Source organism: Haplochromis burtoni, unplaced genomic scaffold (assembly GCF_018398535.1).
Source record: "Haplochromis burtoni strain Fernald_Lab_line unplaced genomic scaffold, NCSU_Asbu1 Contig_174, whole genome shotgun sequence".
In the NCBI taxonomy this organism is placed as follows: domain Eukaryota; kingdom Metazoa; phylum Chordata; class Actinopteri; order Cichliformes; family Cichlidae; genus Haplochromis; species Haplochromis burtoni.
In genome coordinates this window covers 792839-820711 of record NW_024582535.1, presented here as the reverse complement: position 1 = coordinate 820711, position 27873 = coordinate 792839, and the positions used below count along the sequence as shown (strand labels likewise).

The 27873-nt window shown below is 41.0% G+C and overlaps 1 protein-coding gene across 2 annotated transcripts; it reads left to right on the top strand.

Moving 5' to 3' along the window:
* The first annotated feature begins 143 nt into the window (after nt 1-143).
* si:ch211-266o15.1 (zinc finger MYM-type protein 4) lies at nt 144-27873 on the top strand. 2 transcript variants are annotated; one of them, XM_014337291.2, is made up of 29 exons: nt 144-456; nt 5411-6041; nt 8516-8568; nt 8643-8792; nt 9296-9359; nt 9637-9833; nt 9964-10088; nt 10825-11059; nt 11168-11383; nt 12020-12170; nt 12350-12465; nt 12563-12916; nt 13001-13151; nt 13504-13679; nt 13777-13948; nt 14126-14245; nt 14567-14610; nt 15401-15533; nt 21031-21143; nt 21234-21345; nt 21432-21683; nt 22069-22145; nt 22576-22708; nt 22790-22941; nt 23038-23152; nt 23340-23597; nt 23692-23803; nt 23885-23953; nt 24278-27873. In XM_014337291.2, exons 1-29 carry the CDS (start codon nt 418-420, stop codon nt 24426-24428), a joined length of 4671 nt encoding a protein of 1556 aa, XP_014192777.1. In that variant the 5' UTR covers nt 144-417; the 3' UTR covers nt 24429-27873. The 2 variants fall into 2 exon arrangements, with proteins under 2 accessions (XP_014192777.1, XP_005933933.1); XM_005933871.3 differs by having other exon boundaries at nt 21028-21143.

Here is a 27873-nt window from a genome sequence, read left to right as displayed (position 1 = left end):
TAGCCATGGAGACTGCTTTTTTAAAAAGCAAGTGTTTGATGTGTGAGTTTGAGTATTAAAAACTAAAGTTCAAGACGTGCTTATAAGAAAAAACTGCGCAGCGCTACTTGACATTTATGATGCTTACAGTTTCAGGAGTAAAAAGAAGGGAACGCTTATCTAGTCATTAAGGTAATCTTAACCCACATCTCTTCTATGAAAGTACTTTTGTTTCTTCTGTAGTAGTCTTTGGATTCACCTTAAAAGTAGCCTAATATACAAGTTTTTTCCCTACGAAGTGAACTCCTCTGCGTCTGTTGTCGGTCCGCTCGTTTCCTCGGTGAACTGCAGCATCCTCTGCATACATACATGACCCATAACCCCGAGAGGAGGTAGGCGGCTGGGTGCGAAGCGCGGCGTCTGCAGCATAATTAAAACATGGCGGACTCGGAGGAATATAGACTTAAACGATTAAAGGTAAGGCATTCACAACCAGGCTGTAGTTATAGCGCCACTCAACTAGACGCTAAACGGATTAGCTGATCCAGCTACACACTGTGTTGTTTAGTTGTTGTGGGCCGGTCGAGATTCGCACATTCAGGCTAGTGTTAGCGGCTAGCTTGCTGCTTTGCTATTCAGTGCTGATGCATGCCGAGAATTTGCAGAGCAGCAAACGAACATGTTGAGAACATTGTGTCCACGAGCCTTTGATGTGCACCTCGGGAGCTTGTTATTAAGCCAGCCGCAGACCAACTTTTGGGTTGCAGCAGTGTCCACGTAGCATCGGCCAGGACTGCTGAGAATAATGAGAAATGGGGGGTGTATTGAAATTATCTGTGGCTACATTAAAGCCGTTTTTTGCGTGAGGAGTGTAGCCATCACCAACATTATTTTTTTGGGGTGTGTCTGAACTCAAAAGTATGAGTGAGTTCAGAATATGGCTGAATTTTAAATGGAGTTTGGTGGGGACCCCCCCCCCTTTCTTTCATACAACTAATAATTAGACATGAGGCCTGGAGCCTTTAAAAAGGCACTAAAACGTGAAAGCTAACGTTTAACTCACATTGGTCTTAATAATATTTTTATAATTAAAAGATTAGAAGCAGGAAAATATTATTACATTTATATACAGGTACCAGAGTTATAGCATTGGTACTCTTCGGGGATTTTCTGGTACATTTTTTTTGATTGCCACATGACAAAAATTGTAGTTCCTCTAATGGCCACTTGAGGCCGCCTTCGAAAGAGCCATGAACTCCATGTTTTTTTGCATCTGTACATAGTTTGCCCCTCAATAAAGAAAGTGCAACAGAGAGTATTTTTCCACCTGGTTACTGGAGTTCAGGGTATAGCCACCCAACAGGTTTAGCTAACCAGAGTTATTGAACTAGTCATTAGCAGTTATGTGATATAAATGCAGCTTGTTAACTAAAGCTATGTCTAAACTGGAAGAAGTTTGCAGCAGGAATTTGAATGACATTCATGACTGCAGGAGAAATAACCACTGACTATACGTTGTAGGCACAATCCAAAACTGACCTAAATCAACTTCCCGGCGAGCGATTGAAGTGACAACCAGTGAGTGCAGGATACTCCTGTTTGAAGAGTGACCTGGTTGTTACATTTGATGGATGCCTAATCAATCGAAATCTAGGGGGAGGTCCACAAGCAACCAGGCGTAGGCTTCAAAACTACAAACACAGAGCAAATGGCTTCCAACGTGGATGTAGCCCAAGTTAGCTGACTTAAGTTAGCCCTACAACCTGTAAACTCCACATATACAATTGTGGTCACAAGTTTTCATAGACTCATCATGGGCATAAATTTCATGATATTTTGGGGATTTTTAAGTATTTCGTTGAACTGTTCTTTTTCCAGCATGTAATGACTGTACAGCACACATCTTTGATGACTTTAAAAACCAAGAATTGGGTGCACAAGCTTAATGTGTTTTGGATTTTTTTCTAATCCATTCAGGATCAAATTTATACATATACTCACTTCCATCTTTTAAGTGAGTGGTGCTGAAGGTTCTATAAATGAAGGCTCTTATCTTGACATGGCCAATGTTTGTTAACTTCTCATTAGTATACATGATTGACTACAACTGTGTGGCAGCTAGGGCTGCCACGATTAGCCGACTAGTCACGATTACATCGACTACCAAAATCGTCGACGACTAATTTAATAGTCGATGCGTAGTTTGAAGCTTGGTAAAATCCAAAAAGACGCTTGAATAAGTAGTAGGATTTAAGAGTGTAATAACGGACTAAAACAGAAGATGGCAGCACTGCAAGTACAAGGATGCCAGCTGCCGTTAAACCCCGAAGAAGAAGAAGAAGCTGTGTCCCAGAATTCATAGCGCAGCCCTGCTCAGTTTCCAACAATGGTGGAAGCCAGTTAGTTTTAATATTACTCTTATTATACTTTCTGGGTCACAAAATAAACGTTTAACATATTTTCAGGCGAGAATGTAGCTGTGTAAATCTGAAATATCTGCTCAGTTTATCAAGACACCACATATTTTCAAAAGCCCCCCGACATTTTCGGAGACGTCTGTTACCCACCAGCTCGATAGCTAGCCGGGGTTTAAGGCTCACTAGAGCCGGTGAGAACACCGGACTCCCCGCAAATCATTTTCAAACCAACCGCTGTCTTTCGCTACTCAGGTGAAACATATATGTCACTTAGATAACTTAAAAATGTTATTGTTTGGCTTTTTTCAGTATTTTATTTGCTCCTGAGTAAATCGGTTTGGCTGAGATTAAAGTTATAGTTTTTACACAGCTGAATAAACATTAAGCAGACAACTGATTATCAGAAGTGTGAGATGCTCGAGAATATACTCCGGTGCGATGTTCCCTCTAATTTTCACATGTCTGAGCGAACACACAAACTCCCTGAGCGGTCCCTTGGACCACTGTGAGCAACAGTAGACGTGTGCACTGTGGTCAAGCCAGCATCTAATCCATCCAAGTTACATGGTTTATTAAAATAATCAAATTACAGCAATTACATTTATGTTAGACTACTTTTAATTAAGTGCTTTAACCCAATTAATTATATAGTTACTTCTACATTACATAAACAGTGGATGAAGGAGGAGAACTATCTCCAAAGTCTTCAACTTCACCTCAACTCAACAGCTAGACAGCTCAAACTCCAACAGGACAACAATCCTAAACATATCAAAACTGGTTTTAGAATTGATAAAACTGGCTAATATTAAACTTCGGAATGGCCTTCCCAAAGCCTTGAGCTCAATCCTATTGGAAATTTGTGGACTACACTTAAAAAGCAGAGTTTGTGCCAGCAAATCAGCACATTTAAATTAACTCTACCAATTCTGCTAAGAAGAGAGGTCAGTTAAAAAAGCTTGTGGATGACTACCTAAAGCATCTACTAGAACTGCAGCTTGCCAAGAGACGTTTAAACACATTCCAGTGGATGTGTATCTAAGAAAAAAATCAAAAATTCATTCAAAACTGTGCACTCTGTGTTCTTGTTCATTCAAGTCATTAAAGATGTATGCTGTACAATTATTCAACCCTGTCAAAAATAAGAAATCATTAATATCCCCCAAATTACCATGATAGTCACACCCATGATGAGTGGATGTAAACTCCCCTACTGTAGTTAAATGCTTTTTCAAAAAGCTGCTGTTAAGGCTTATTTTTAGAATATTTAAGACTGCTTTTAAATAATACCTTTAAAGTAAGGTTAAGACATTTCCTCCTCTTTTAGGAACAAAAGAAACATGATTTCAGTTTGGAAAAAGTATTTGAATAAGTTTTGTTTGTGTGGTCCATCATCAGTGTGATCATCTTCACCCGTGGTTGTTCTGCAAGAGCCAGGTATTTATACCCTGTGCAAATTGGCCTTGTTCATCCATTATAAACTACCATGAAACTGGTCAGCAACTCCCATTTAACAAAAAGAAAATTATGGTAAAAATGAGTGAGGTGTGCGCAGAGAAACGAATAAGCATTGTTTATTTGCACACACTGGGAAACTCTGATTTGATTGCTAATCTGACGAACAATGTCCCGTCCTCCACAATTCAATATATTATCAGAAAGTTAAAAAATGATGGCCTCATTATTGAGAGCAGAAGACGCTCGGGCAGACCCAGAAAGACCAGGACAAGGTCCATAACTGTGAGTAACATCAAGAAAACCCTCAGAGAGTCACATCTCCGCTCACAGAGAGAGTGATGAGAAGGTTGCATTTTTAAGAGTGATTAGATAAAACGTCTCTGCCAGTGTAGGGGAGCCATTTCAGTTCCTGTTATTTTATTTACAGAAATGTGCCACAATTCAGCCTGGAGCCCAGCAGAGGGTGTGCTCAACATAATCCTCATTCCAGAATATAATGATTTACTCTTGATTCTAGTTAAAAAGTTGAAATATAAATTTTTACGAAAAATAGTTTTGATAATATGTAATTGAAATAAAACTGCACGTGTCCTTAAGTTCGTCTTGCAGGGAAGGCGGTTTTGTTTTTTTCCTCACAAACCCATAACACTCGGTTAAAAATGAGACATGCTGCCTTGACGATGTGTGTTTCCATACAATAGGTAGCTCTTTGAGGCATAGTCAAACTACAACAGAAGCTCCTGTGTGTGCGCACAAAGGCCACTGGTTGTGGTGAATGTAAGATACTGCTGTCAAGAAGTTGCTGGCTCAGTGGGTGCTGTAAAGTGTCTTATGGTCTTTACCAACAAAACCAGCGAAGTCTGAAAATCAAGCTTTACATTTCGTCCCAGTTACAAGGTAAAATTATCAGATTTGGGCTACAGCTCCACGGGTCTGATAACTTTTGATTTCATGGCCAGGTTTTCTGAGGGTCCCACTGGGTGTCCATATGCTTTTTGCATCTTAATTTTGACCTATGTGTCTGTGTTATCATCTTAGGCAGGTTTTCGTTGATTTTTTTGTATTTTTCTTTAAAATGATTGTTATTTTCTTGGATGTTTTATTGTCTATTGTACAGAAATTCATACTTTTTTAAAGTCATAATCAAGAGTTTATTTTCTTACCATGGGAGTCTCTGGGGACTGACTCCCTGCTAGATGTTTTTAGATTAATGAATTATAAAAACATCTTTGTGCTTTATTCAAGATTGGCAGAAATAACAGAAAAATGCATTAACTCGACTAAGACACCAGCAGCCAGTCATGCTACGTGTTTGGTTATCTCTAGAATATGTGTTTTTAGTCAGAAAACTGGTGTATGTTAAACTAAAATGGCACTTGATGCCTTAATTATATCTTTGATTGGGTGTATCAAGTTTTTTAACTAATTATCCAATTTGGGGTTGTATCCAGGATGTATTTTATGTTTCCACTGAACATATTTGGCCCTTATCTGTCAAAAGTTGTGTTGTATATGGATGTGAAATGAGAAATAATAATGATCTCTCTCCTCTGCAGCATGAGGAGCACATGTCCAGGGTGTTTGACGAGGTGATGGGGTTGGGAGACTTCGCCGACTCCTCCAGGGGCTCCAATGCATCTTCCAAGAGTGGTGGACAGGATGAGACGAAGGGAGTGGACCAAACCTCAGGACAAGAGGAACAACAACCAATGGAGGAGGAGGAGGAGGAGGAGGAGGAAGAGGAGGAGGAGGATAGTAACAGCAGCAGGAAAGAAGAAAAGATAGACAAAGGGGCGGGCGAGTCATCACCTCCTCGCATTGCCTCGCCCACCTCTGACCCACAGGATTCTTTTAAAATGGGGACCAGCGAAGGGGGAGGTGGACGAGGAGGAAGCGGGGCAGCGGCTTTTGATGACGCGCTGGATGGCCTTCCTTCATTTGGGCAGGAGGAAGATGATGAAGACTGGCACTTTGCCCTGCCCATGGGCACCCTGGAGGATGTAGACGTGGATAAGGCCGGCAGGAAAGGTAGGCAGCAGGAGAACAGCGAAGCTCCGAGCAATACCTTTGGTTCTGAGCCAAAAGTAGGGGAGGCTGAGGAGGAGGAAGAGGAGGAGGAGCAAGAAGAGAGGGCAGCGAGCACCGGTTCCGCCAACACCTTCCACTCGTCACAAGACAACAGCAGAGGTAACGCTGCTTATTTTTGAAGGACACGATAGTTAGTGACTCATCTGTTTTCTTTTTTTTTTTTTTTAAATTTCTACTCCACTGTTTTTATACAGTTAGTCACAGAGCGTACCATTCAGCTCATAAAACAGTCTTTGAGTCGAGGGTGGAGCTTAATAAAAGTAAAAACCCTCATGAAGTCACAATGGTGTCAATTTAATTCCGCTTTATCTGTGGAACGCCAGATAACAACAATCGTCACCTCAAGGCACTTTATAGTGTAAGGTACAATAACAATATGTTATTACTGCATATGTAGGTCAGTTTAAATGTCTTTTTGAGCAGGGATAGCTCAGTAGGTAGAGTGGTGGCCCCATGATCGGAAGGTCGGGGGTTCGACTCCACTGAACGGCTACCCTGAGGTACCCCTGAGCAAAGTACCGTCCCTACACACCGCTCCCCGGGCGCTGCACTGGTGGCTGCCCACTGCTTCACTGAGTGAATGGGTTAAATGCAGAGGAACTATTTCCCTATGGAGACTAACACGCACACTTTACACTTTTGCACTTTACTTTTACACTTTACATCTGTGAAGCAATTATAAGCAGATGATTAGAAGAAAAAGTAAGAAAAGCAAACAAATATTCAGTAATTTAAAATACCATATAAATAGTATGCTTAGTGAAAACAAGAATCCTAAAAAAAAAAAACCAAGCAAAATAGTAACATTAAAGTGAGGCTGTAGTATTTGCATTACAAATTTAAAAAGGCAGTCCTAAATAAATACTTTTTAGAAGAATATAAATATTAGTCGAAGCAAAGGACATAAATAAAAATACAGTGATGTGTAGGCTCATGTCATGTCACACACATTTCTAATAAGGGGAGGGAAAAGCTCACAATCTGGCAGCACTGTCTGATTACGTCACAAAACTTGACAATTAAACAAGAATGAATGGCAGCATTTGAAATTTAATAGATTGACTATTTGAAATCAAAACATTTTACTTGCAGACTGACTGTTTTAACAGCACATGGATGGGGCTTCTCAAGTGTAGAAGCAGCCAACTTTCATAACCTTCACTAACTTCGAGTGATTTGGGGACTTTTGAGGCCGAAAAGTGGTGAAAGCAACAGAGGTTACCTGTTACCAGCACAGAAAAGTCTGTTAAGCCTGCAGGTCTGCAGCTAACAGGAGTGAAACACCAGCTATTTCTTTAAAGAGGACAGAATGAAGAGAAGCCTTATAAGTGCAGGATGTTCTCCTTGAAGCCTACTTCTTTTAGTCCAAGAGACAAATGATTTGAATCCCAGCGAGCTGCTCTGCAGATGTACCTCAGAAATGTGAAGACAGGAATGAGGTTAGCTCAGACTCACTTTATTTTCTAATTCTACTAAATGATTTAGAATTTGGGAAATATCTGTGCAGTGAGGTAAAGGACTAAAATAAATATGTTTACCATCTGCTTGGATCATCATTTAAGATCCACTGAGCCATTAGAAGTTGTAACCTGCACATGTCCTGAAAGAAAAGTGAAAATGGTTTCAAAAGGTGTCACAGATTTAAAAACAAAAACCCTGTGAAGTACACACAGTGCAAATACGTACATATGAAAAATATGAATACTGAATTCCTCCTTCCAATCAAACCCACTCCGTTGCAACAGATGGCTGCCCCTCCCTGAGCCTGGTTCTGCCAGACTTTTCTTCCTGTTAAAAAGAGTTTGTTTCTTTGTGTTATTGTGTCTTTACCTTACAATATAAAGCGCCCGGGGGAGCTGACTCGTTGTGATTTGGTGCCATAATTCAGTTGAATTAAATGTAACCTTATAGAGAGTAAAAAAGTGCTAAAACATTAATTTAATAAGTGCACGTCTATGCTACAATTAGAATAAGTGGCAGTCAGTTCCTGTGTGTGACCAACAACATATCGATTTAATGTAATATCAATATTAATACCACATGAATCAGAATTTGTTATTTTTGTGAAATTCCAGGGGTTTAATGAAAATCTTAGCATGCATTTTATTGTTCAATTTGTTTTTGTTTTTTCCCTTTTTGTTTTTTTTTTTTCCTCAGAAAATCTTAGAATTTAGCATCTGTTGGTATCGGGTAATGCACTGACAGAAGCTCTCAGTGGAAGTACTGCCGGTCAACAAGCCATTCTGAAAGAAGACAAGTTAAACAAGAACCTGTCATGAATCCAGATTTGAAGTTTTTTAGCTCAAATCATCAGACAGGTACAGCAGAGTGTCTACAGCCATCTGTGAAACACAGTGGAGGCTCCGTCAGGCTGCTTGTCAGACAGTGGTGTTGGGACTCATTACAAAAGCAGAAAGGGATGTAATACCATCTGGAAAGGATCTTGATTGTCATCTATTTCCTCTGCAGATCATATTTGTTCCAACTTATTTAAAGTGTTTACTAAAAAAAATAACGAAAACAATAATACATGTCGTTTTTGGTTTTGCTGTTTTTCCCCTATCCATGTTTAGATGCAGGCGTCCTGAACCAAACAGAGGAGACAGAAGACAGTCAGCAGGGAGAGGTGAGGGTTGGAAAACACTGTCAGTTAACTGCCTTTTCAGCTTGGGTAGTTATGGACGCTTTCTATTATTTCAGACGTCAGAGGCAGCTCCGGTGGAGGACAGCAATCCCCCGATTTCTCCGAGTGTGAATATAAAAGAGGAGCCTATTGATGAAGGCTACGATGCTGCGTTATTGCCTCAGAGCTCCATCAGACAGATCAAAGAGGAGCTCGAACACCAGGAGGTTGGTATAGAGAGAAGTTAAAGATTACCTCACTGTATTTGGATTGAAGCTGCTAACAGACTATGCATTGTTATGAAACAATTTAGACTCATTATTTCGGTCGTCAAGTTTAAAGATATCCCACCCAGTCCCCTCAGAATCAGCCGATTGCTTTTGCATAATAACATGTCAAATTTTATTTTCACACCATGTTAATATTTTCACAGTTGCAGGCCTTTGAAGTGCAGTGATGTGGGTTCAAAATTTGTGTGCTTTTAAATTTAAGTCGTGTTTTTCAGCATTTTGGAGCATACGAGCAATATGCCATCCTCTTATATAGTCACAGCATGAAGATCAAATTTTACCTGCCTTCATTAAATATACTGAAGTTATTGTACTAAAAATGGCTGATTCTGAGGGTCTTTTTAAATAAATGATCTTTTGACCTTTTTGATGTGATTTAAAGCAGTGTGAAAGACAGACAGAAATGTGCAGTCTGATTTCTTATTGTTTTATTGTTGCAGGAGGAGCTGAGGATCAGCTCCGTCTTCTCCGTAGGTGGAGGCAACACCTTCACCTCTCCTACCAGTGAGTGCATTTGTTTTAACATTAGTGGTGATGTCTTATACACTATGTTGTAGTTTATTTGATTTTAACTGTAATAACAAGAATTCAAATTGTGTTATTATTATTATTAGTCCTGGTAATAATGCACCATAGAGTTTCAGTGAACCAAAGAAGATCTTGGTGTGAAAATTGGACCTAATGATAAACCACAGATTAGTGGCAGAAAGGAAAAATCTGCGAATTATCTAAGGGTTAATAAATCTGCCTGATAGCTTTGTTAACCTCTTGTCCACCTCAGTGCCAGCAGCGGTTCCAGCCCCGACTCCGACTGCCATTTTTATCCCTGGTAGAGGAGCTGTCATACAAGCCATGGCTTCCCTCCCCGTCAGACCTCCAATTCCAGTCCCAACTTCAATACCAGCTCTGACACCAATACCGCCGCGCCCACCACAACCCCCAGTTCCTGGTAGCGTTCGCTGCAGCGGTTGCTCTAAGGTATTAATGCAAAAATGCACATTGTTAAAGGAAAACTACAATTTGAAAAGCTTCACGTAACTCTGTATTTAACTTATTAATGCTGTTATTTGCTGAGAATATGTACAATGATGTGACTTTACATTTTCAGGTTCTGCTGAAAGGTCAAACGGCTTTCCAGAGAAAAGGATCGACGCAGCTCTTCTGCTCCACTGTATGTCTGACGGGCCATCTTCCTCTGCCCACTAAAAACCGATGCTGTTTCCAGTGCAACAGGTACACACTTGTTTCCACTGGGCATCGATATGAACTCGCTGCCTTGTGGTGCTATGAAAACCGTATACGGATGGTCACTTGAGAGTCTTAACGAAATGCTACTTTATTTTACATGATCTACTTTTAAATTTTTTAAATATCGCTGAAATGTGAGACCCTTTAGTGCATAGCATAACTTTCTCCCTTTGCCTCTATTTTCACATTGCTTTGGAGCAGCTGGTTTTCCCCTCACTTTTATTTTAAAATTTCAGTTGTTGCTCCGTCCAGTCTCATTGGTCATTGTGGGTCTGCTACTCCAGTTTCATTTGATGTCATTCAGCTATCGGACAAACTTAAAACTCAATCTATGATTTTAGGTGGCAGTGATAGTCCTTGTTCTGATTTGGACAGCAAGCCGGCAAAAAAAGGGCTTCCCGTGCTACCTGTGAATCAAAAGATTTGATTTATTCCATTTAAACCAGCACAGGGATCCACATGTCAGAATTTTGAATCCTCATTTTTCTGCAGCGTTATAAGCAGTAGTTTTTGAGGGTTACATATGAATGCTGTTATATTTTATGCAATTTGTTTGTATATTTTGTATGCTTTGTCCAGCTCATGCACTGACCTTCAAAACAGCTTAAACTTTCTGTTAGCAATCCACAATGGCAGGACTACTCAGGCCCTATGACAGTGTACACGCATGGGTGATATTTTGAGTCTGTGTTGTTTTTAGTTCTTGTTTTGCTCTTTGCAGGGAGATTGTTCAGCCCAGGGACATGATCACAATCCCAGCAGACGACCGCACCTTCATGCACTTTTGCGGCCAGTTCTGTTTGTCCGTCTTTAGACACAAGAAGAAACAGACTGACAAGGTTCCTGACAAATGGCCTGATAAACAAGTGGAGAGAAAGCCAGAGAAGCCGCCAGAGAAACCGGCAGAGCTCCAGACTGACAGACCCTTCTGTAGTGTCTGTAAAGTCTCCAACAAGGTAAAAGACTTCACGTGTGTAACATAAAGATCCAATTTTAGGTCAGCGTCTCTTCATTTTGGTTGTATTTATTGCTTCTCCACGTTTTGATTGTGATCATCTCTACAGCCAATTGAGCACGAGGTCACCCATCAAGGCCGCCTACACAGACTGTGCAGCGACGCTTGCTTTGTAACCTGGCGCAAGATACGTCAGTTAGCTATGAACTGCTGCGAAGGCTGCGGTCTTTACTGTAACACCAAATCAGGTTCCTGTCAGACGCTCACGATCGAGAAGTCTCAGCTCAACTTCTGTGGTCCCACCTGCATTAGCACCTACAAACAGGTATAAATATCCTTGTATCAGTTAAGATGAGATAAAATAAGATAACCTTTATTAGTCCCACACGTGGGAAATTTGTTTTTGTTACAGCAGAAAGTGGACAGTGCAATGTCAAATAGAAAAATTAGAAAAAAACACTGGAATAAGATAAGAATAAGATACAGTTCTATACATTTTACTTTTTAGAAACATGTTTATTTATAACAAAACCTGTTTTTGTTTTTTTGCCACCTTATTGCTCAGGGGCAGCTGTGCCCCCTCATATGTGTCCAAATTATCAGAACCTGCTGAATTTTGAAGATATATGCTTTACGAATGCTAGACTTGAATTGATGTTTTGGCGTACTTGGGTGGTTCAGTGATTTGCCCTGTCATATCATATAAAGGGGGATCTATCCTGGGCAGTGTGAAGTTTTTTCTACAGGAGTTACAATAATCGATCCAACTTCTTAGTTTTAAAAAAGTGTTTTTCATAACAAAATGTTTTATAGTCAGTCTCTTTGAGCAAAATGGGAGCAGCACAGACTCTCCTCGCAAGCACAGCTGCTGCTTCTGTGTGCATATACGCATGCATCTGTTCTCATTATTCATTATGTCAGAAAAATCATGCTCGGCACCCTCGTATCGTTTCCTCCACAGACCTGTAGAAAGACAACAGAGTGCGCGTACTGTCACAAGACAGTGGTCGTGTCCACAACCATCATGGAACGAGACCAGAAGGGAAAAGTTCAGCTTTACTGTTCTGTGGTCTGCGTGGAACAGAGTCGACCACCTCAGCATAATCTCACTGGTATGACACACACGCGTCCACGTGTGTCAGGGTCATGTCACAAGCACAGGGTTTACAGCAGTATATTTATTACAAATTAAGATACCATGCAGAATAGAAAATAATTAGTTAGCCTCCTGGCTCCATTGGAGGAAAAATCTCAAGTTTTTGTTTTTAATGACTGTTTTATTTTTTTGCAGGTACTCCATTCCCATGTTCCCTGTGTAAAGTGACCGCCGTTCCTCAGTATCACCTTGCCATGGTGGATGGCACTATACGTAACTTCTGCTCCTACACCTGTGTGACTATCTTTAGGGTAAAGCAACAGTGGCATTAATAAATTTAAAGATGGCACACATTGATGGTCTAAGCCGTCTTGTAATTTTTTTTTCTTTTCCCTTAATGTCTCATAGAAATCTGGCCACATATCCCAGCCAGACCTGACCAATGGAGCCTCTTCTCTCAGGGACCCCTCTGTCAGAGATGCCCCCAAACCGGGGCCTTCTGCCGGAGCCAGCTCAGTCCCTCCCGTCCCTCAGGATTACCCATCCTCAGTTCCCTATCCAGGCAATCATCCCAGTCATACCTCAGTGCCCCCACTAGTGCCTCCCCATCCGGCCATCTCCTCCTCCCCTTCTGTGCCAGGACAAACGCAGGCCGGTCAGCCAATGAAACTGGCAGAGGGCCGGCTAGGTGACACCTCCAAACTGACCTGTCACCAGTGCAGCAAACAGTTCAACACCAAGCCGCTATTATTCAGCCACCAGGTAAGTAAACTCACTCATATCCTTCTGCATGACCAGTGCTGCACCATAAAAAAGGAATATACTAGTTGTTGTTTTTGCCTGCAGGGTCGAATTTCTGTGTTCTGCAGTAAGATGTGCTGTGAGCAGTATAAAACCCAGAAAAATATCCTTGCTGTGTGCGAGTGGTGTAAGCAGGATAAGGTGATCTTTGACACCATCGTCTACAACCAGCAGGACCTGGTCTTCTGCAGTGACAGTGAGTAATGCTCAAAGATGGCCTTCATCCTGTTCTACACTGTTGATGCTAGTCAAGTTTCGTCATGTTGGTTACTAAACATAATTCAGCCATGTGCCGCTCTATTGCTGTGATCCTTTGCAAATCCTTCTCATCAGAGGTCATCTCGGTTATTATTTTTGACCCTCAAACTCTTAACTCACAATCTACTTGGATTTTTTTTGTAATTTTGAAAGTACAAGATAATTCTTATCTCTTAGGAACTATCTGAATTTTCTCTCTAGCTTTTCTCTCTGTTTTAATTTCCAGATTTGATTGCTTAATTGTGTTTGCAGTAGTGCTGAGGTAATACCCCTCCTGCTGTGTTTCCCAGACTGTAAGCTGCTCTTCAAGCATGACCTGACTTCTCGTAGCAAGGAGCATGTCTGGCGTCCCTGCACCTACTGCTCTGGCATTGCACAGAAGATGCTGCACAGTCACTACGGAGGCAAGCTGGAGGAGTTCTGCAGACCCCACTGCATGTCCCAGTACACTGTACTCTACTACGGGGTGAGAATACGGCTGCCCCACTGCACTATACACCGAACCACACGATGCCTCTTGCAGCGTGTTGAATGTGGTCGTGTCTTCCTATGTCTTGGTGCAGATGGGTCGGTGTGACAGTTGCAGGAAGCAGGGCTACATGACGGAGAAGCTGCAGTGTTTGGGTTCGGTGCGTAACTTCTGCAACCTGCCCTGCCTACAGCAGTACTGCCACCTTCACTTTGAGACGAGCCAACACAGCAGCAGTAACGGGACGGCGCCACAGACACCATATGGTAAACAATGTTCAAAACTGTAAAGCTGCACATGAAATTATTTCAAATCTGCAAAAATTTAGAAAGCTACAGAGCTACTTCTCAAATGGTGTTTAAATCAAAACAAACCAAGTAAGGGCTGCGTGGTAAACACTGAAGCATCTGGGTGAAGGGATTGCATTCACTCTCTACTTCCAGCTCCAGCTCCAACCCAACCCCACCACTCCTCAAAGATGAATCCAGTCATAGCTGACGTCGTTTCATTGGCCAACGGCTCCGCCACACAGCCCAGCGTGTCAGCAGATACCACTCTGACTGGTTAGTACATGCACACATCCATAAAACCAGTGTCCTAATATTCTAATATTTTTTGTGTATTTAGTGTCTTTAGATTTGGTGTTTAAACATTTTATCCTTTCTAGAGTGAGTATTTGCAATAAGTGAGAAGTTCTCTTATGTAAATGTTTTCTCTGTAATAAGCACAGTACAGATATTTAATAAAGATAGCTACCGCTAAAGCAACTGATAATATTTAAAGTCATTTAGGTTTGTGTTTGTGATGTCAGATCTCATATTATCATATTATTAATTATAACCATATTATTGGGGTTTTGTTGTTTGTCTGTTTGTTTGTTTTAGGAGCTCTACCGACCTCCAATGTAGACGGCAAGAATCTCGACCACGTATGTACTGTTTCTGTGTGTATTTGTTCTCAAAGGGTTGGATGATTTTGCCTGACATTACTAGAGAGGATCAATTGTGTATATTACTGGGTCCATTTTCATTTATTTTCTTTACTCTGGGGCATTCTGTACTCAAGTGTCAACTTCACGAGCACGTTGCAAAGATCGCAATTAACCTCAGCCGACTCTGTATGAAAAATGGCCGTAGCCACGGCGACATCACCTTTCACTTGCATTTTTCATTGACCTCAAAGATCTAAAAGAGAATAAATGAAAACTGCTTTGTTGAAACTACCTGAAGATTTTCTCCAAATGGTGCATCTTAGATACTTCACCCAAGCATCCTGTGTAAAGAGAGTCCACAGATCAAACAATATGTATTCACACTGTACAACTAAGTGTCAGTATGCAGTCCGAGTGAAACCAGTATCCATTCCTATTCTTAATGATGCAGTGAGTGAAGAGGGGGGAGAGAGTGGGGAAGACACGCAGAGGATCATCTGCTCAACCTGTGAGCTAAACTGGTGCCCCAGTATCCATTGTTATTCCTAATAGAGCTGTAGTTCAGAAAGGCTGAAACCTGATCTTTGGACTTGCAGAGAGCAGTTTCACATTAAGGTGGCCTCAAGATTTACATCTCTGATGTCAAACAGCACAGACTGCTAAAAAAAATGGCACCATTTTTGACATTCAAATGATTCCTGTTGGAGAAATTGTCCACTGTAACAAATTTATGATTATGAGTCAGATCCGCCTCGTTTATTGTTACTGTTTGATACTTAATATGCAGGCCAGTACCCAGACCGATGCCATGCGTGTGCCTTCATCCCGTCGGCGTCAGATGAAGAACAAGTCCGTTCTCTGCAGGCCCTTCACCATGGACCAAGAGAGCATGTGCCAGCTGCCTTCCACTGAATCAGGAGGTAATTGCAGGAATCACCTCAACATGTTTTGCCTGTTGATTAGTGAGATTTGGGAGCTGAGCTGCACCACTTTCAGTAACTTCCTGACAGTAAAACTCAGTACAGCACAGCAACAAACACCTGCTGAATACACAGTGCACTAACAAACATGTACCGGTAATGCACCTTTAAAAAAAATTATAATTTCTGGAAGTTTTTAAATGGACATATGTTGATTTTTACACAAACCTACTACATTGTCTTTGTTTATTTCGGGTGTTTTACAAGTCACAGCTTTGCATGTTTGTATCAACAGCAATGATTAGATAATTTAAAAGATGTTTTTCCATATATTTAAATATTTATGAATCCCAGTGTCCTTACTTCTTACTGGAAAACTGTTCCATTAGCATTACCAGTGTTAAATTTATCAGCATTATTCCTCCTGTCAGCCAACAACAGTCAGAGAATCAATATTTTATGTATTAAACGTCTGCCTCACATAAAACGAATATTTTATATAAGTCAACATCAGGGTCTCAGCTTAATTTTCTCAACTTTGTAAGATGAAATGTTAACAAAAAAGAGAAACCAGTATGACTCAATAAAATAGTTTTTCCTAGTGAAACTTAAAAAAGGGAATCAAGATAAATAATATAAAAGTTATTCACAGTATTAAAAATAATCATGTTCTTTTAATGCTGTTACTGTGAGTGCACCAGGGTTTTTTCTAATTAGTTTTTACTCTTATGTTTTTGACTTTGTGCTTTCAGTTTTATTTCATTTCTGCAAGTTTTCGATAGTGGATCCGTACAGTGGCTTTGAGGCGTCAAATACACTGCAAGTTAAGAAAACACCAGCAAATGGCACAAAATCACATAAAACACAATGGAAATAGAAAAACCCAATGTGAATTTTTTTTCTGTGTATTGTGTTGTTTTGCAACATTTTTGTTTGCTGGTGTTTTGTTAAGTTCCTGTTCGACCTCTCAGGGCCACTGTAGGTTGGCTGATTTTCTTATAGATTTTATTGTTGTAAATATTTAGTTTGGGTTTAGTTTTTATTGTTTCAGTTTCAGTCCTTCAGTGTATGAGACATTATAATAAAAACACTAAACTGAAAGTGTTGTAGACGTTGAGACAAGTCTCAACAAACACTTTCCCTGAAGCATCATCAGACAGACTAAAACTACTATAGTTTCCTCTTTGTTTTTAATTTATTTAGATTTCTATAAAGTTTAGCTCAGTGGGCTAATATTCTGATAGACTTGCTACCATTTGTGCCATCATTCACTAAGAGTTGGCATTTTATGTGTATCAGTCACTGCTCCATCTAAACACCATGCACCTAAAATAAAAATGAATCCTATGCTCAGCAGCAGCGTTCCCGCAGTCCACAGCTGGTGTTTCTTTTTTGATATTTTTTTTGTTCTTCAATCTTTGCTCACAATTAGCTGTTTTTAACAATTGCACCAGCTCTGCTAGATAGCTCCTCGCAGTCTGACCAACCGTCAGCTCAAGCTTCCACGCCACCGCAACCGTGCCCAAAATGTCAGGAAGAAACGCAACTGTGTGATGGCTTGCCAGCGCGTCTAACCGGGCGCCATTTCCTGGGCAAGAGAGAGACTTACTCAGACTGCAAGGTTTGCAGACAGCACAAGAGGAAGAGGGTGGAGGAAGAAGAGGGAGCGGAGAAGAAGCAGAAGAGGGCAGAGGATGAGGAGATGGAGAAAAAAGAAGAAGAAGAAGAGGAGGAGCAGCCTGAAAAGACAGATTGTGAGAGCAGGAGCGAGCTGTCGGGCAGGCAGACGTCGTATTACTGTAAGACGTGTTCAGGAGAGCCCAGCCTCTGCCCCGTGCCCTGTTTCGAGCTCTATCACACCCGACTGATCTACAAAGTGATTCCCGAACTGGAAACTGAAGGTGAGTTTTCCGAGCATACACAAATTCCCTTCTGCTTTATAACATGTAAAGAATAAAGCTTGTGCATTCAGCATGTGTGAATGTTTGTGAGTCTTACAACAACTTACAGCCCTTTTTGTTTGTTTGTTTGTTTGTTTTTTTAAACCTGTTAATGTTGTGCTTGCGTGATTTGTTGAAATTAATTTGCATTTTCCAGCTGACTTCTTGAGAGGGTCGAGTGTGTCACCCGAGTTTTTCTCTCCACAGCCTCCTGATCTGCCAACGTGAGACGCTCTCCTCCTCTTCCTCCTCCCCTTTCCCCCCCCGAGCTCGGACACAGATTGAAAACTACAGGGTTTAACTGATGTTTCCACACTACTTCATATATATATTGTTTTGTTGTTTATGATTACCTCCAGAGCCTTAAGAACAAAGGCAAAAAAACCTCATTTCAGTACTTTTGTGAATTCATACTTGTAATCTGGCACTACAAAGAAACGATGCACTTAAAGGGGCTTTCTGTGTATTTTTATATGAAGTAAAGACAGCAATATTTATGACCTAATCACATGGCTGAGTATTTTCTTTCCGCTATGAGTATTTAGTTTGTATGGTGGGTATTTGCAAGAGATCCACAAAAGACAAGTCACTGACCTTACTTGTTTAAAAAAGAAAAAAGAAAAAGAAAGAAGAAGAATTGTGTCAAATAATTAAAACCTGTTATTAAATTTAATTTCATTTTTTTAATTATTATTCATGATGGCCCCTCATCCATACTACTATTCCTCCATTTCCTGTGATGTGAGTTTTTTTTTTCTTCTTTATAAGCTGAAAGGTCTTTTTTTGTTTTTGTTTTTTAAACTCTTCTAGCTTCTCAATAAGCTTCTCATGAAGATGATACCCCATTTGGAGGCATGTGGTTTTATTGTGTAGGATGGTGACTGCATTAAAGAGGACCCTTTTCTATATATACTGTAACAACTGTGGATGCTCACAATTAAAACAGCCCGTGACTTCAGTTTATTTGCAAGTAAAACATCCGGCTTCAGACTGCTCTTAAGAAACATTAAGTTTCAGGCTTTTTATTTTTATTTATTTATTTATTTTTTTTGTAACTCTCAGCTCTGTACAGACCCCACCCACCTGTTGTTAAGATCACAGGGGAGGGGGAGGGGCTAAAGCGGCTACATTCTGAGGGATGCTAGAGCGAGGGGCTGCAGCCAGGCCAAGTAAAAGATAACTGGGGATTATTTTCAACTGTGAATCATGCAAAGCTACTTTGGTAGAGTCCCGGAGTAAAAATCTACAACCATCTGCTTTAAAGCATTGGCATTAAATACTTGAATTATAAAAACAACAGATCCCCCTTTTACAGGTGAGGAAATCTATTAAAATCCAGCTGGAGTATGTGAGCAGTTGAAGGTTAGTAAATCCCCAACTGAAACCTCAGGTAGGCGTTCATCTTTGAGGGTAAAACTTGCGCTCACTTCAATGTCTGACCGGTCTCGAGTCTGGCAAACCTCATTCATTCGTTTATTTGATGTCAGTCTAACTTTAGATCCTGTTACACTTTGTTTGATATGAATGTGTGATTCATGAAAATTACCTCACTACTGATGGAGTCTCGCGAACCAAGTTTGGTTTCCAGCTGTGTGTAACATTACTGAACTTTATTTAATGACCCATTGTACACTGTTTTATTTTTAATATTTATTCCACTTTGCTGTATGTGCATCTGCATGTTTCATTTCCTCCTCATTTTCTCAGTTTTTTGAAAGTTTTGGTTGAAAGCAAGGACTGCAAATAAATTATATTTGCGGAAAAAAAACCCAGTTGTGATGGTTTATTACTTTTTTAAATTTTTTTTATTTTTTTTATTGACATGTACAAATTTAAGATAACAGACATATTTGACCCTCACCTCGGCCTCTTGCCAACAAATGCTGACAAAATGATCAGGATGGAGCTCAGACTCTTAACATTGTGGCTCAGTTAAGGCAGTTAATAGTTTTAAGAGCCCAAAGTCTTCTGCTGGGATCGACATGTGTTACAGGAGGTGTTTTGTGGCCCAAATGCCACAAAGCATCTGATATTTGACTCGGGTGAAATACCTACACTCCTCTCCACCTAATGAGGTGGCTGCAGGTGACTTACAGGTCTCTTGTTTTCGTCCTTTCGGCACATTTGGGTCCTCTCGGCTGTTTTTCAGGTATAAAACAATCAACAGTAACAGTGTCTTGATTAAAATATGCATCTTAAACATCTAAAAAGTACAGTCTGCATATATGTGAGGATGCCAAAATAATGATAAATGTCAGTGAAGCAAACCATGCTCGCCAGAGGTTTTTTTTAATAAGCGGTGGGACTTCACGATGGTCTTATTTTCTTAATAAAAATAAAAACATTTGGACATTTTTCTGAAATGAAACCAAAAGAATGATCATTTTGAACTGACATCAACATTTGATGTTTATTTCCAAATCAATTTAATCACTGAAGTGATATTAAGAAAGGTTTTAAAGTCTTACATTTATTGTGATTATGTGAAGGTTTATTGCTATCTGGGATTTTTTTCAGTCTGATGATAAATGCATGTCAGCTGAGTCCTGACATGAGGCAGCTGGCTTTATTTGCCATCCCTGATGGTTCAAAAATGCAGGAGCAGTGATGAGAAATCAAATTTTTCTGATGGAGTGACCTGACACTCCATCAGAAAAGTTAGTCACATCTCAGTGGCGACATCTGCTGGCCACATGTTTGTTCAAAAATCAAAAAACTGCTGTTCCAATAAATCAGAAGACTCTGCAAACAGCAGATCTTTTGGTGTCACATTGGTAGCATTTTACCTTTTACCATAAGACTGTGAAAGGAATCTCTCTTTCCGCTTTTCTCTGTGCCCACATCCCAGATTTTCTCTGTTATTTTTGTAGCCGACTCCATCAGTTGGGTGGTTTTTGCTGTTGGATTCTGTGGGTCACCTATAATCCTAATGATCAGCTGGTAGCAAAGACAGTTTGGTTAGGTCCAGAGCAGCTAGTAATGTTGGCACCAGCAGGATTTCCTTTTATTTCATTCACATGTTTTTATTAATAAATGCCACCTTTTTGTACACATACACCTACTTCTGATCCCTTTCTGGAGTGAATTAATAACAGCTGCTCCTTAGAGTCTGACTGTGACTGTAAACTCAGTAATCTCAGAGGATTAATTTTTATTAGTTGTGCAATGAGTATCGTATGGGGAAACAGTAAAAATTAATGGTAGCTTTTTTTATCAATTTCATCAGACAGGAGCACAAACAGCTGGTTAAGATGAGGCCCCGACTAAGATTAAAAATGATTATTACAAACCCTGAATCATGGGAAAACTACTCGAGTAGAGTGCAGGAATAAAAACGTGGAGCTGGGAAGTATTAAGAGGTCCACTTTTATTCCTCTTGACTAACCCCAAACTGTCACTTTTTGGTCTCTTATAAAGTTTGTTTAATTGACCTGTGATGTCACAGTGACCCACCCCTGTGTCTCACCTTTAATTTTCCTCTTCTTCAAATCATTTTCTTCACATAAAAACAAGATTAACTCTTTCTTTATCTCCCTTTCATCCTCCTCTGGCAGCAGGAGAGGAGAACGTGAAGGTGTTAATGGTTCCAGTCCCAGTGCCGGTCTTCATTCCAGTGCCTATGAACATGTATTCCCAGCACACACCTGTTCCACTGCCTATGCCCATGCCTGTAGGTCCTCTTACTTTATATTCACAATCTATAAGGTTTAAATAATCGTTTCAGTAAATCAAACACTTCTTTCCATTTTTTTTCTTTAAGGTTCCAGTACCCATGATGGTTCCACCACTGAACAAGGACACGAAAGATGCAGCTGTCCAGTCAGAGGCTTCTTTGGTAGAGGAAGAAAAGCAGAGAGATGAGTCCGGTACAGGTGAGCGTTCTGATCCTGGGTTTAATAGATGTAACACTTCCAGCAGTGTTTTCATGATCCTCTGGGTTTGTATGTGACTGCTCTAGACCAGAACACCTCTGAGAGTGGAGACATGAAGTCTGAAGTGGTCGCTCCCACAATCCCTCATCACGGAGAAACTCTGAGGGAAGAAGAAGACCGAGCTGACCTACCACTTACTCAGACTTCAGAGAAGAATCCAGAGGCAGCTGATCCAGAGCCAGAGACGAGCCAAATGACAACCGACCCTCCTGCCAGCTGTGCCGACGATCAACCACCAACCTCCCCGATGATGGACTTGGAAAATGACTTCCCTTCTAGTGAGATGTGACATCACTGATAGTCAGCTGAAGAAAGCATAACATATACTTGATTCAGATTTGCTTTAGCAGTATATGCTAAGTTCAAGAAGAAATCCAGACAGACAAGATAAAATATAAAAAGCACAGCAAAAAAAATAAAAACAGAAATTCTCAGTATGATAGCTCCATAAGTTTGATTTTGGAGGGTTTTTTCTTGTTTTTTAAGCTGCTTCTCCTTCCAGACTCAAACCAGGAATCCTGTGCTTGTTAGGTGAACATTAAGCCACTAGAAATTGTGGATGATTAATAGATATTAATAAAAGAATAGAATTAATACAGAAGAAAGATGAAAATCATCCACTAACAACAGAAGCAGGATAATTGGAAATGTTTGTTTTTGCAGAGTCGCTGGATCAGAAGTCATGTGCTCCACAGCGAGGAGTGAAGAGACCCAGAGAGGGCTCGTCCGGCCGGAAACGGGTACGACATAGTTGATCACGAGTCTCTTTTTCCCTCCTATGATGGACTTTGGAATTTGCCAGCTTATTTTATTACTTGTATATTTTAAAAAACAACGAAAAATCACCTAAGCTATGTTTAATCATGTATGTTTTGAATTATACTGTAAGAGCATAACAAATCTTCCACGCTTCTATTTCCACTATTGCCAGTCAAGGGTGCTTAGGGAATTGTTTTAAATGTGGAGGCACTGGGCAGAGAACCCATCAGGATGGGGGCGGGGTTTATTTCCCCATACCCTGTCTGATTATGTTGCTGAAAACTCCTACTGATCCAAAAACCAGGACTCAAAACAAAGAATGCTTCCCTGTACTTCCATGTTATGTTGTTATGATGTTTAAAATGCACCTAATTTGGCCATAAAAAGCTTTTTTCCCCATCAACTATCCAGGGTCGGAGGAGGACTGGTTCTCTGGAGCGTGGCACAACCATGGCACTTTCTGCCACCTCCAAACTGAACCACCTGTATGGGGTTAAAGCCTGGAGAAGCTGGGTCCAGCAACGCAACAAGCAGCCACAAAAATGTGAGTTTTTTTCCTCGTTCTTGATTCATTTTCTGTTTAATCTGCACTGCCTGCGCTTTACCTTCATTCTCCCCGTAACAGCCGATCCAGTTGAAGTGAAAGAAGACGTCCTTGACTGCAACTCCTCTGAGCTGAGCTTCGGTCTGTCTTGCTTCATCAAAGAAGTGCGACGGCCCAACGGAGAGCCCTACAGCCCGGACAGCATCTTCTACCTCTGTCTGGGGATACAACAGGTGCCCACGAAAAACTGCACAACTGGTTTCCATCATGTTTCTTTATTTTTCTCCTAAAACAACCCTCTCCGTCCCCCACCCTCTCTGTTTGGACAGCATCTGTTTATGATGGGTCGCATAGAGAACATCTTCACCGACCAGCTGTACAATCAGTTTGCCTCCGAGATCTCTGGGATGCTTCAACTCTGGAAACCAAAACTACTACCTAGTGGTACGATGAATAAAATAGATTTTATTCAATTATTCCTCATCTATTTTCTTTAATAGACATAGCATTGTAGCAAAAATAAGAATTAATTCACTCTAGGGTATTATCTTGATACATATTTACAGTATGTTTATCTTGCTTTAAGCACCAACCGGCAAACAAAAAGATCCAGACATCTCTCTTCCTCCAGGTGGCGTTGTTTCCTCCCGTGTCGAGGAGTCCTACCTGTGGGAGTGTAAGCAGCTGGGCGCCTATTCACCCATAGTGTTGCTCAACACGCTGCTCTTCTTCTGCACCAAATACTTCCACTTCAACACCGTGGAGAAGCACCAGCGCCTGTCTTTTTCCAACTTCACCCGCCACTCTAAACCCTGCAGCCGAGCCGGCAAAGTCTACTACCTCCAATTCCAGAGAAGCAGTGCCAGTGCGCCCAGCTCTGAAGAGACAGGTGGGCGTCATTGACTGAAATCATGTGAATGACTTTAACTAAAGTATGCACAGAAGTAGAGATCAGCTGGGTTTTTGTGTCCCGTTATGTCCAGAACGACTCAGAAAAAGGCAGACGGAGAACGAGGGGGACCTGGAGATGATGGAGAACGTCACCAACCCTCTGCACTGTCCTGTCCGACTCTATGAGTTCTACCTCTCCAGATGGTAAGACTCACACACAGACAAACTTGCAATCACTGCTGCAGGAATGAAAACTGAGCGCATTACTTTCTTTGTGCACCACAGCCCGGAGTCTGTGAAGAAAAAGACCAACATGTTTTACCTGCAGCCCGAACAGAACGTCCACACACACAGGTCAGAGCGTCGTTATTACCCCGAGCTTAGCTGTGAAACCATACGTGTAGGCGTTGCTTCTTGAATTGGTTATGGGTGTCTTGTTATTTTTGTTTCTGTATTTTCTACAAAAGTAACACTCCAGCAAGCATTTCAATGCTGTGTGATCAACACAAGCTAACGACACAGAATTTCCTTGTCATTTCCCATAATTTTTTTGAGGTGAAAAATGCGAAATTTTCTGTCCATAAAATTTCACAAAGATCAGCAAACAGAAAAAAACTTTATATTGACACTGTAAAGTGAAAATAATGTTTTTTATCATTTCCATTTTAACCTCAACAGTCCCCACTGGTACACTTCTCAACCATTGGATGCCGCCACTCTACAGAGCATGCTCACTCGCATCTTGGCTGTCAGAGAGGTTCAGCAGGAAGAGGAAGCAGTGGTTCTCGCGTCCTCGTCTGCGCCTGCCAAATGTGGCGGCTTACAGTGATGCCAAGCGGCGCTCGTCCCGCTCAGAGTCCCCTCTGGGACCTGATCCCTGAATTAAAACTGTGCTCATCGGTCACATCGGATGGAGGCTGACAGGGAAACGGAGCGAACAGAGACGCGATGAACGGACGCTTCGGGTTTGTTACCTCAGCAGCGGTCACAGAAACGCACAACGAGTTTACAAACATCTGATGTTATTAGGCAGGAATCTCTCACACAGCTTTCAGTGCCCGGGACGTCAGATGTGCTTTTTATTTCAGATACAGACTGGTGAAAGGTGACGCCCATCTGAGTTGTCTTATTAGTGTCACCTTTTTTTGCTTCAACCCTTTTTGTGGAGAATAGTGAACCCGACGCAGAAGGTTGCCTTTCTGGCAACACGTCACATGATCGATAACAGCATTTTGAGCAGATACTGTTGTGTGTTTGTGCACTGCTGCCCCTCAGTTAAAGGGGCTGCTTTTTCCAGATCATTCCCTGGAAGCCCCGTTCTGTCCCTCAGTGACCCTACAACTTAATTTTGAGGAAGATAATGAAGTCACAGAGGTGTGACGACAAGGGCGGATGCTGAGCAAAGCTTGTGCTGGCGTGACTGGTGATTGATGCCACTCGCTTTCAGATTTATCCAGAAGTTTCTGCAACTGTTTCTTCTCGTTATGAGGTATATTTTTACCACATCTGATACAGATCTACAGCAAAAAGATGGTCCCAGTCCACCTGGAAAGTGTTTATCCATTTGTACAGAAACTGGTTGGAGGTGCACATGCTAAATCCCTAAAATAATTATTTACACCTGCTGCTAGACAAAAAAAAAAACCATACTCGCCGTATTCAAAGCAGCTGGTTGTAGTGCCATCTGTCGTTCTTCTTCTTATCCAGGGCCGGGTTGTGGCGGGAACAGCCTAAGCAGAGAAACCCAGACCTCCCTCTCTACAGCCACTTCCTCCAGCTTAACTGGAGTTGGGGCGTGTTCTGGGTCCATCCCACAGCCTCGTCCCGATAGGACATGCCTGGCACACCTCACCTAGGAGGTGTTACCTTGACATCCCAAATACTCACAGAAAGGTGATTATTAGGATTAAAATGTAATTTTATGCATTATTTCAGCCCCTAATGTCCCAAAAATGGAAAAATTTCCAGAAGAAATTGTGAAATGTACTAAATGTGCTATACTAAAAATAGCAAAATTTAGAGAAAATAAATGAAATTTAGGCCCATTGCAAACACCGCCACAAGTCTACAGCGGCCGTGTGAACTATTCGCAGTTCACAGTGAATATCTCTGCCTTAAAAAGTCCAACTCGCTCCTGACCTGATGCGTTCAGTTTTCAGCTGAAAATTGGCTGTACCTGAACACCGAGCTCTCCTCAACAACTCATTTTGACACAAAAGTTTCGAGGTCTCCCAAAGCTAGTAACGGGACTTCCAGGGAGAGATCCAAGAAAAGCCAAAATTCAAACTTTGAAGGGCAGATGGGCCAAATGTCAGGTGTGGTTTTTTTAATATATTTTATGGACAGACCTTCTACTCACACCTTGTATTTTAATCCGTTAAACTGCATTACATGTCGAGTGTAAATCCCGCATCATACCCATCACTTTGGATGTGGATGACTCTTAATGGTTGAGATCTGATTAAAACTTTAAAGTGAACCTATTCTGCTCCTTTACTAAAATAGCTTTGCATGATTCGTGGTTCAAAGTAAGCAACCCAGTTTCAAAGCAAAACATGTAATAGAGACGCTGGACCACCTTGATCATTTCTCGCTTTGCCTCTCCAAAATGTGAAATGGACACACCTGCAGAAGTTGCATTACCAGCAGGGGGAGATAATGTATTTAAATCCACAAAGTCGGTAGTGAGCAAGAAAAGTATGAAGTACATACCAGGATCCTTAATCTTTAGAATCGATTTAGCTCGGGGGCTAATATGTATATACATGTAAATGTGTTAATAATGTCTGTTTAAAAACTTTCTCATGATTATTTTCATGTTGGTAGAAATAAAATATCTCCCTCTGCTGTTACTGCAACTTCTGCATGCGTGTACATTTCATTTTTTGGAGAGGAAAAGCGAGAAATGGTGGACTGTGATTTCAGGTTGAAATAAGCCATCTCTGTCTTGCTCAAGTAGCTCCTCCCCCTTTAGCCCAGCTATCTTCTCATTGGCAGCTCCTTGTAAAGAGAAAGCGGGCGGAGTTTCTGTTTTCACAGCCAGAAGCTTGTGTCAGAGCTTTCTGCTCTCACTGGGTTCGTAATCTTGCACACACAGACTGGCCATCGTTAAAATAATAACCCGCTACTGTAAAACCCTATAAGAGCACAATAGGTCCCCTTTAATATTGATCAGTGTAATCCTTCTGTTAACAGCAAAAAATGCACAGTGCCTCTCATCTTTTCTTCTTTTTTTAATGAATTATCAGATATGATATAGTTCCCCCATTTCTTTATTTATTCATATATATGTCCCATGTGGCCTTATTTCACTGCTATGAACTTTCCATTTTCCGTGCTGTAGGAGAATCCGTTGATATTTTCTGTCTCCTTCTTGTAGTGAACGGCTCACTACGAGTATACAATCGGCTAAATTCTCAAACCCCGAGGCTGACTTTCCCTTGTCTCCTTTCTTTCCTCTCCACTTTATCCCCTCTGTCCTTCTTGTTTTTCACTACCACCAGCTGGTTCCCAACTTAAGGAGTTGGCAGATTTTAGAAGAGCAGCAGACAAATCAAAAGTATAAAAACAATACTCTTACTAACTCCTAAACCAGAGGTTTTCTGTATTTTAAACTCTATGTGTGCTTTTCTTTGTTTGGAGTCATTCCGGTTTTCTGTGAGAGACTTTTGATGAGGAATGAACTCTGTGGTTGTTTTATCTTTGTTGCCACACCCAGGCGTGTCCCCACATGCTGGACATTATTAGGCCTAAACCCAATTGTTTTGATTGTATTTTGCTTCTTCCTTTCATGAGCAGTTCACAGTTCTGCTGTTTGAGCAGGAACTTAGGGAAAACCTCTGGGATAAACTGGGGTGTGTTGCTCTGTTGACCTAATGAAAATATGAATTTGTTCGTTCTCGTTGTGGACGTCGGGGAGCAGTTGCGTTCGTACAGCCTTCGTTGTTACTCATATTGTTTTTGTTAATGGATGGATGGATGTTGCGGTGTAAACTAGCCACTCGCTGACATTTTCCAGCACTTACAGTGTTTACTGATGGTGAATTAACACACACAGAGCATAACTGTCACCATTGCTGGTGTAAATGAAATATTACTGTCTCAATATTACAGCTGCTGTCTGAAACCTTCTTTTTTATTTCTTTTTCTTTCTTCATGATTTTTCAGTGAGAAGAGGCCCAAAGATGGTGTGATGTTTTATGTCATGCACAAAATGCTGAACTGCCATTAAGTATTTAAAAAAAATGACAACAAATAAAACAAAATCCATCATA

What these genes read in the sequence shown, in the direction of transcription:
- si:ch211-266o15.1 (XM_005933871.3), top strand. Translation starts at nt 418, where the DNA reads ATGGCGGACTCGGAGGAATATAGACTTAAACGATTAAAG. An exon ending in CGCTATTATTCAGCCACCAG is followed by an intron (nt 12,917 to 13,000) that starts GTAAGTAAACTC and finishes TTTTGCCTGCAG; the next exon opens with GGTCGAATTTCTGTGTTCTG. An exon ending in GAGAGATGAGTCCGGTACAG is followed by an intron (nt 21,346 to 21,431) that starts GTGAGCGTTCTG and finishes TGACTGCTCTAG; the next exon opens with ACCAGAACACCTCTGAGAGT.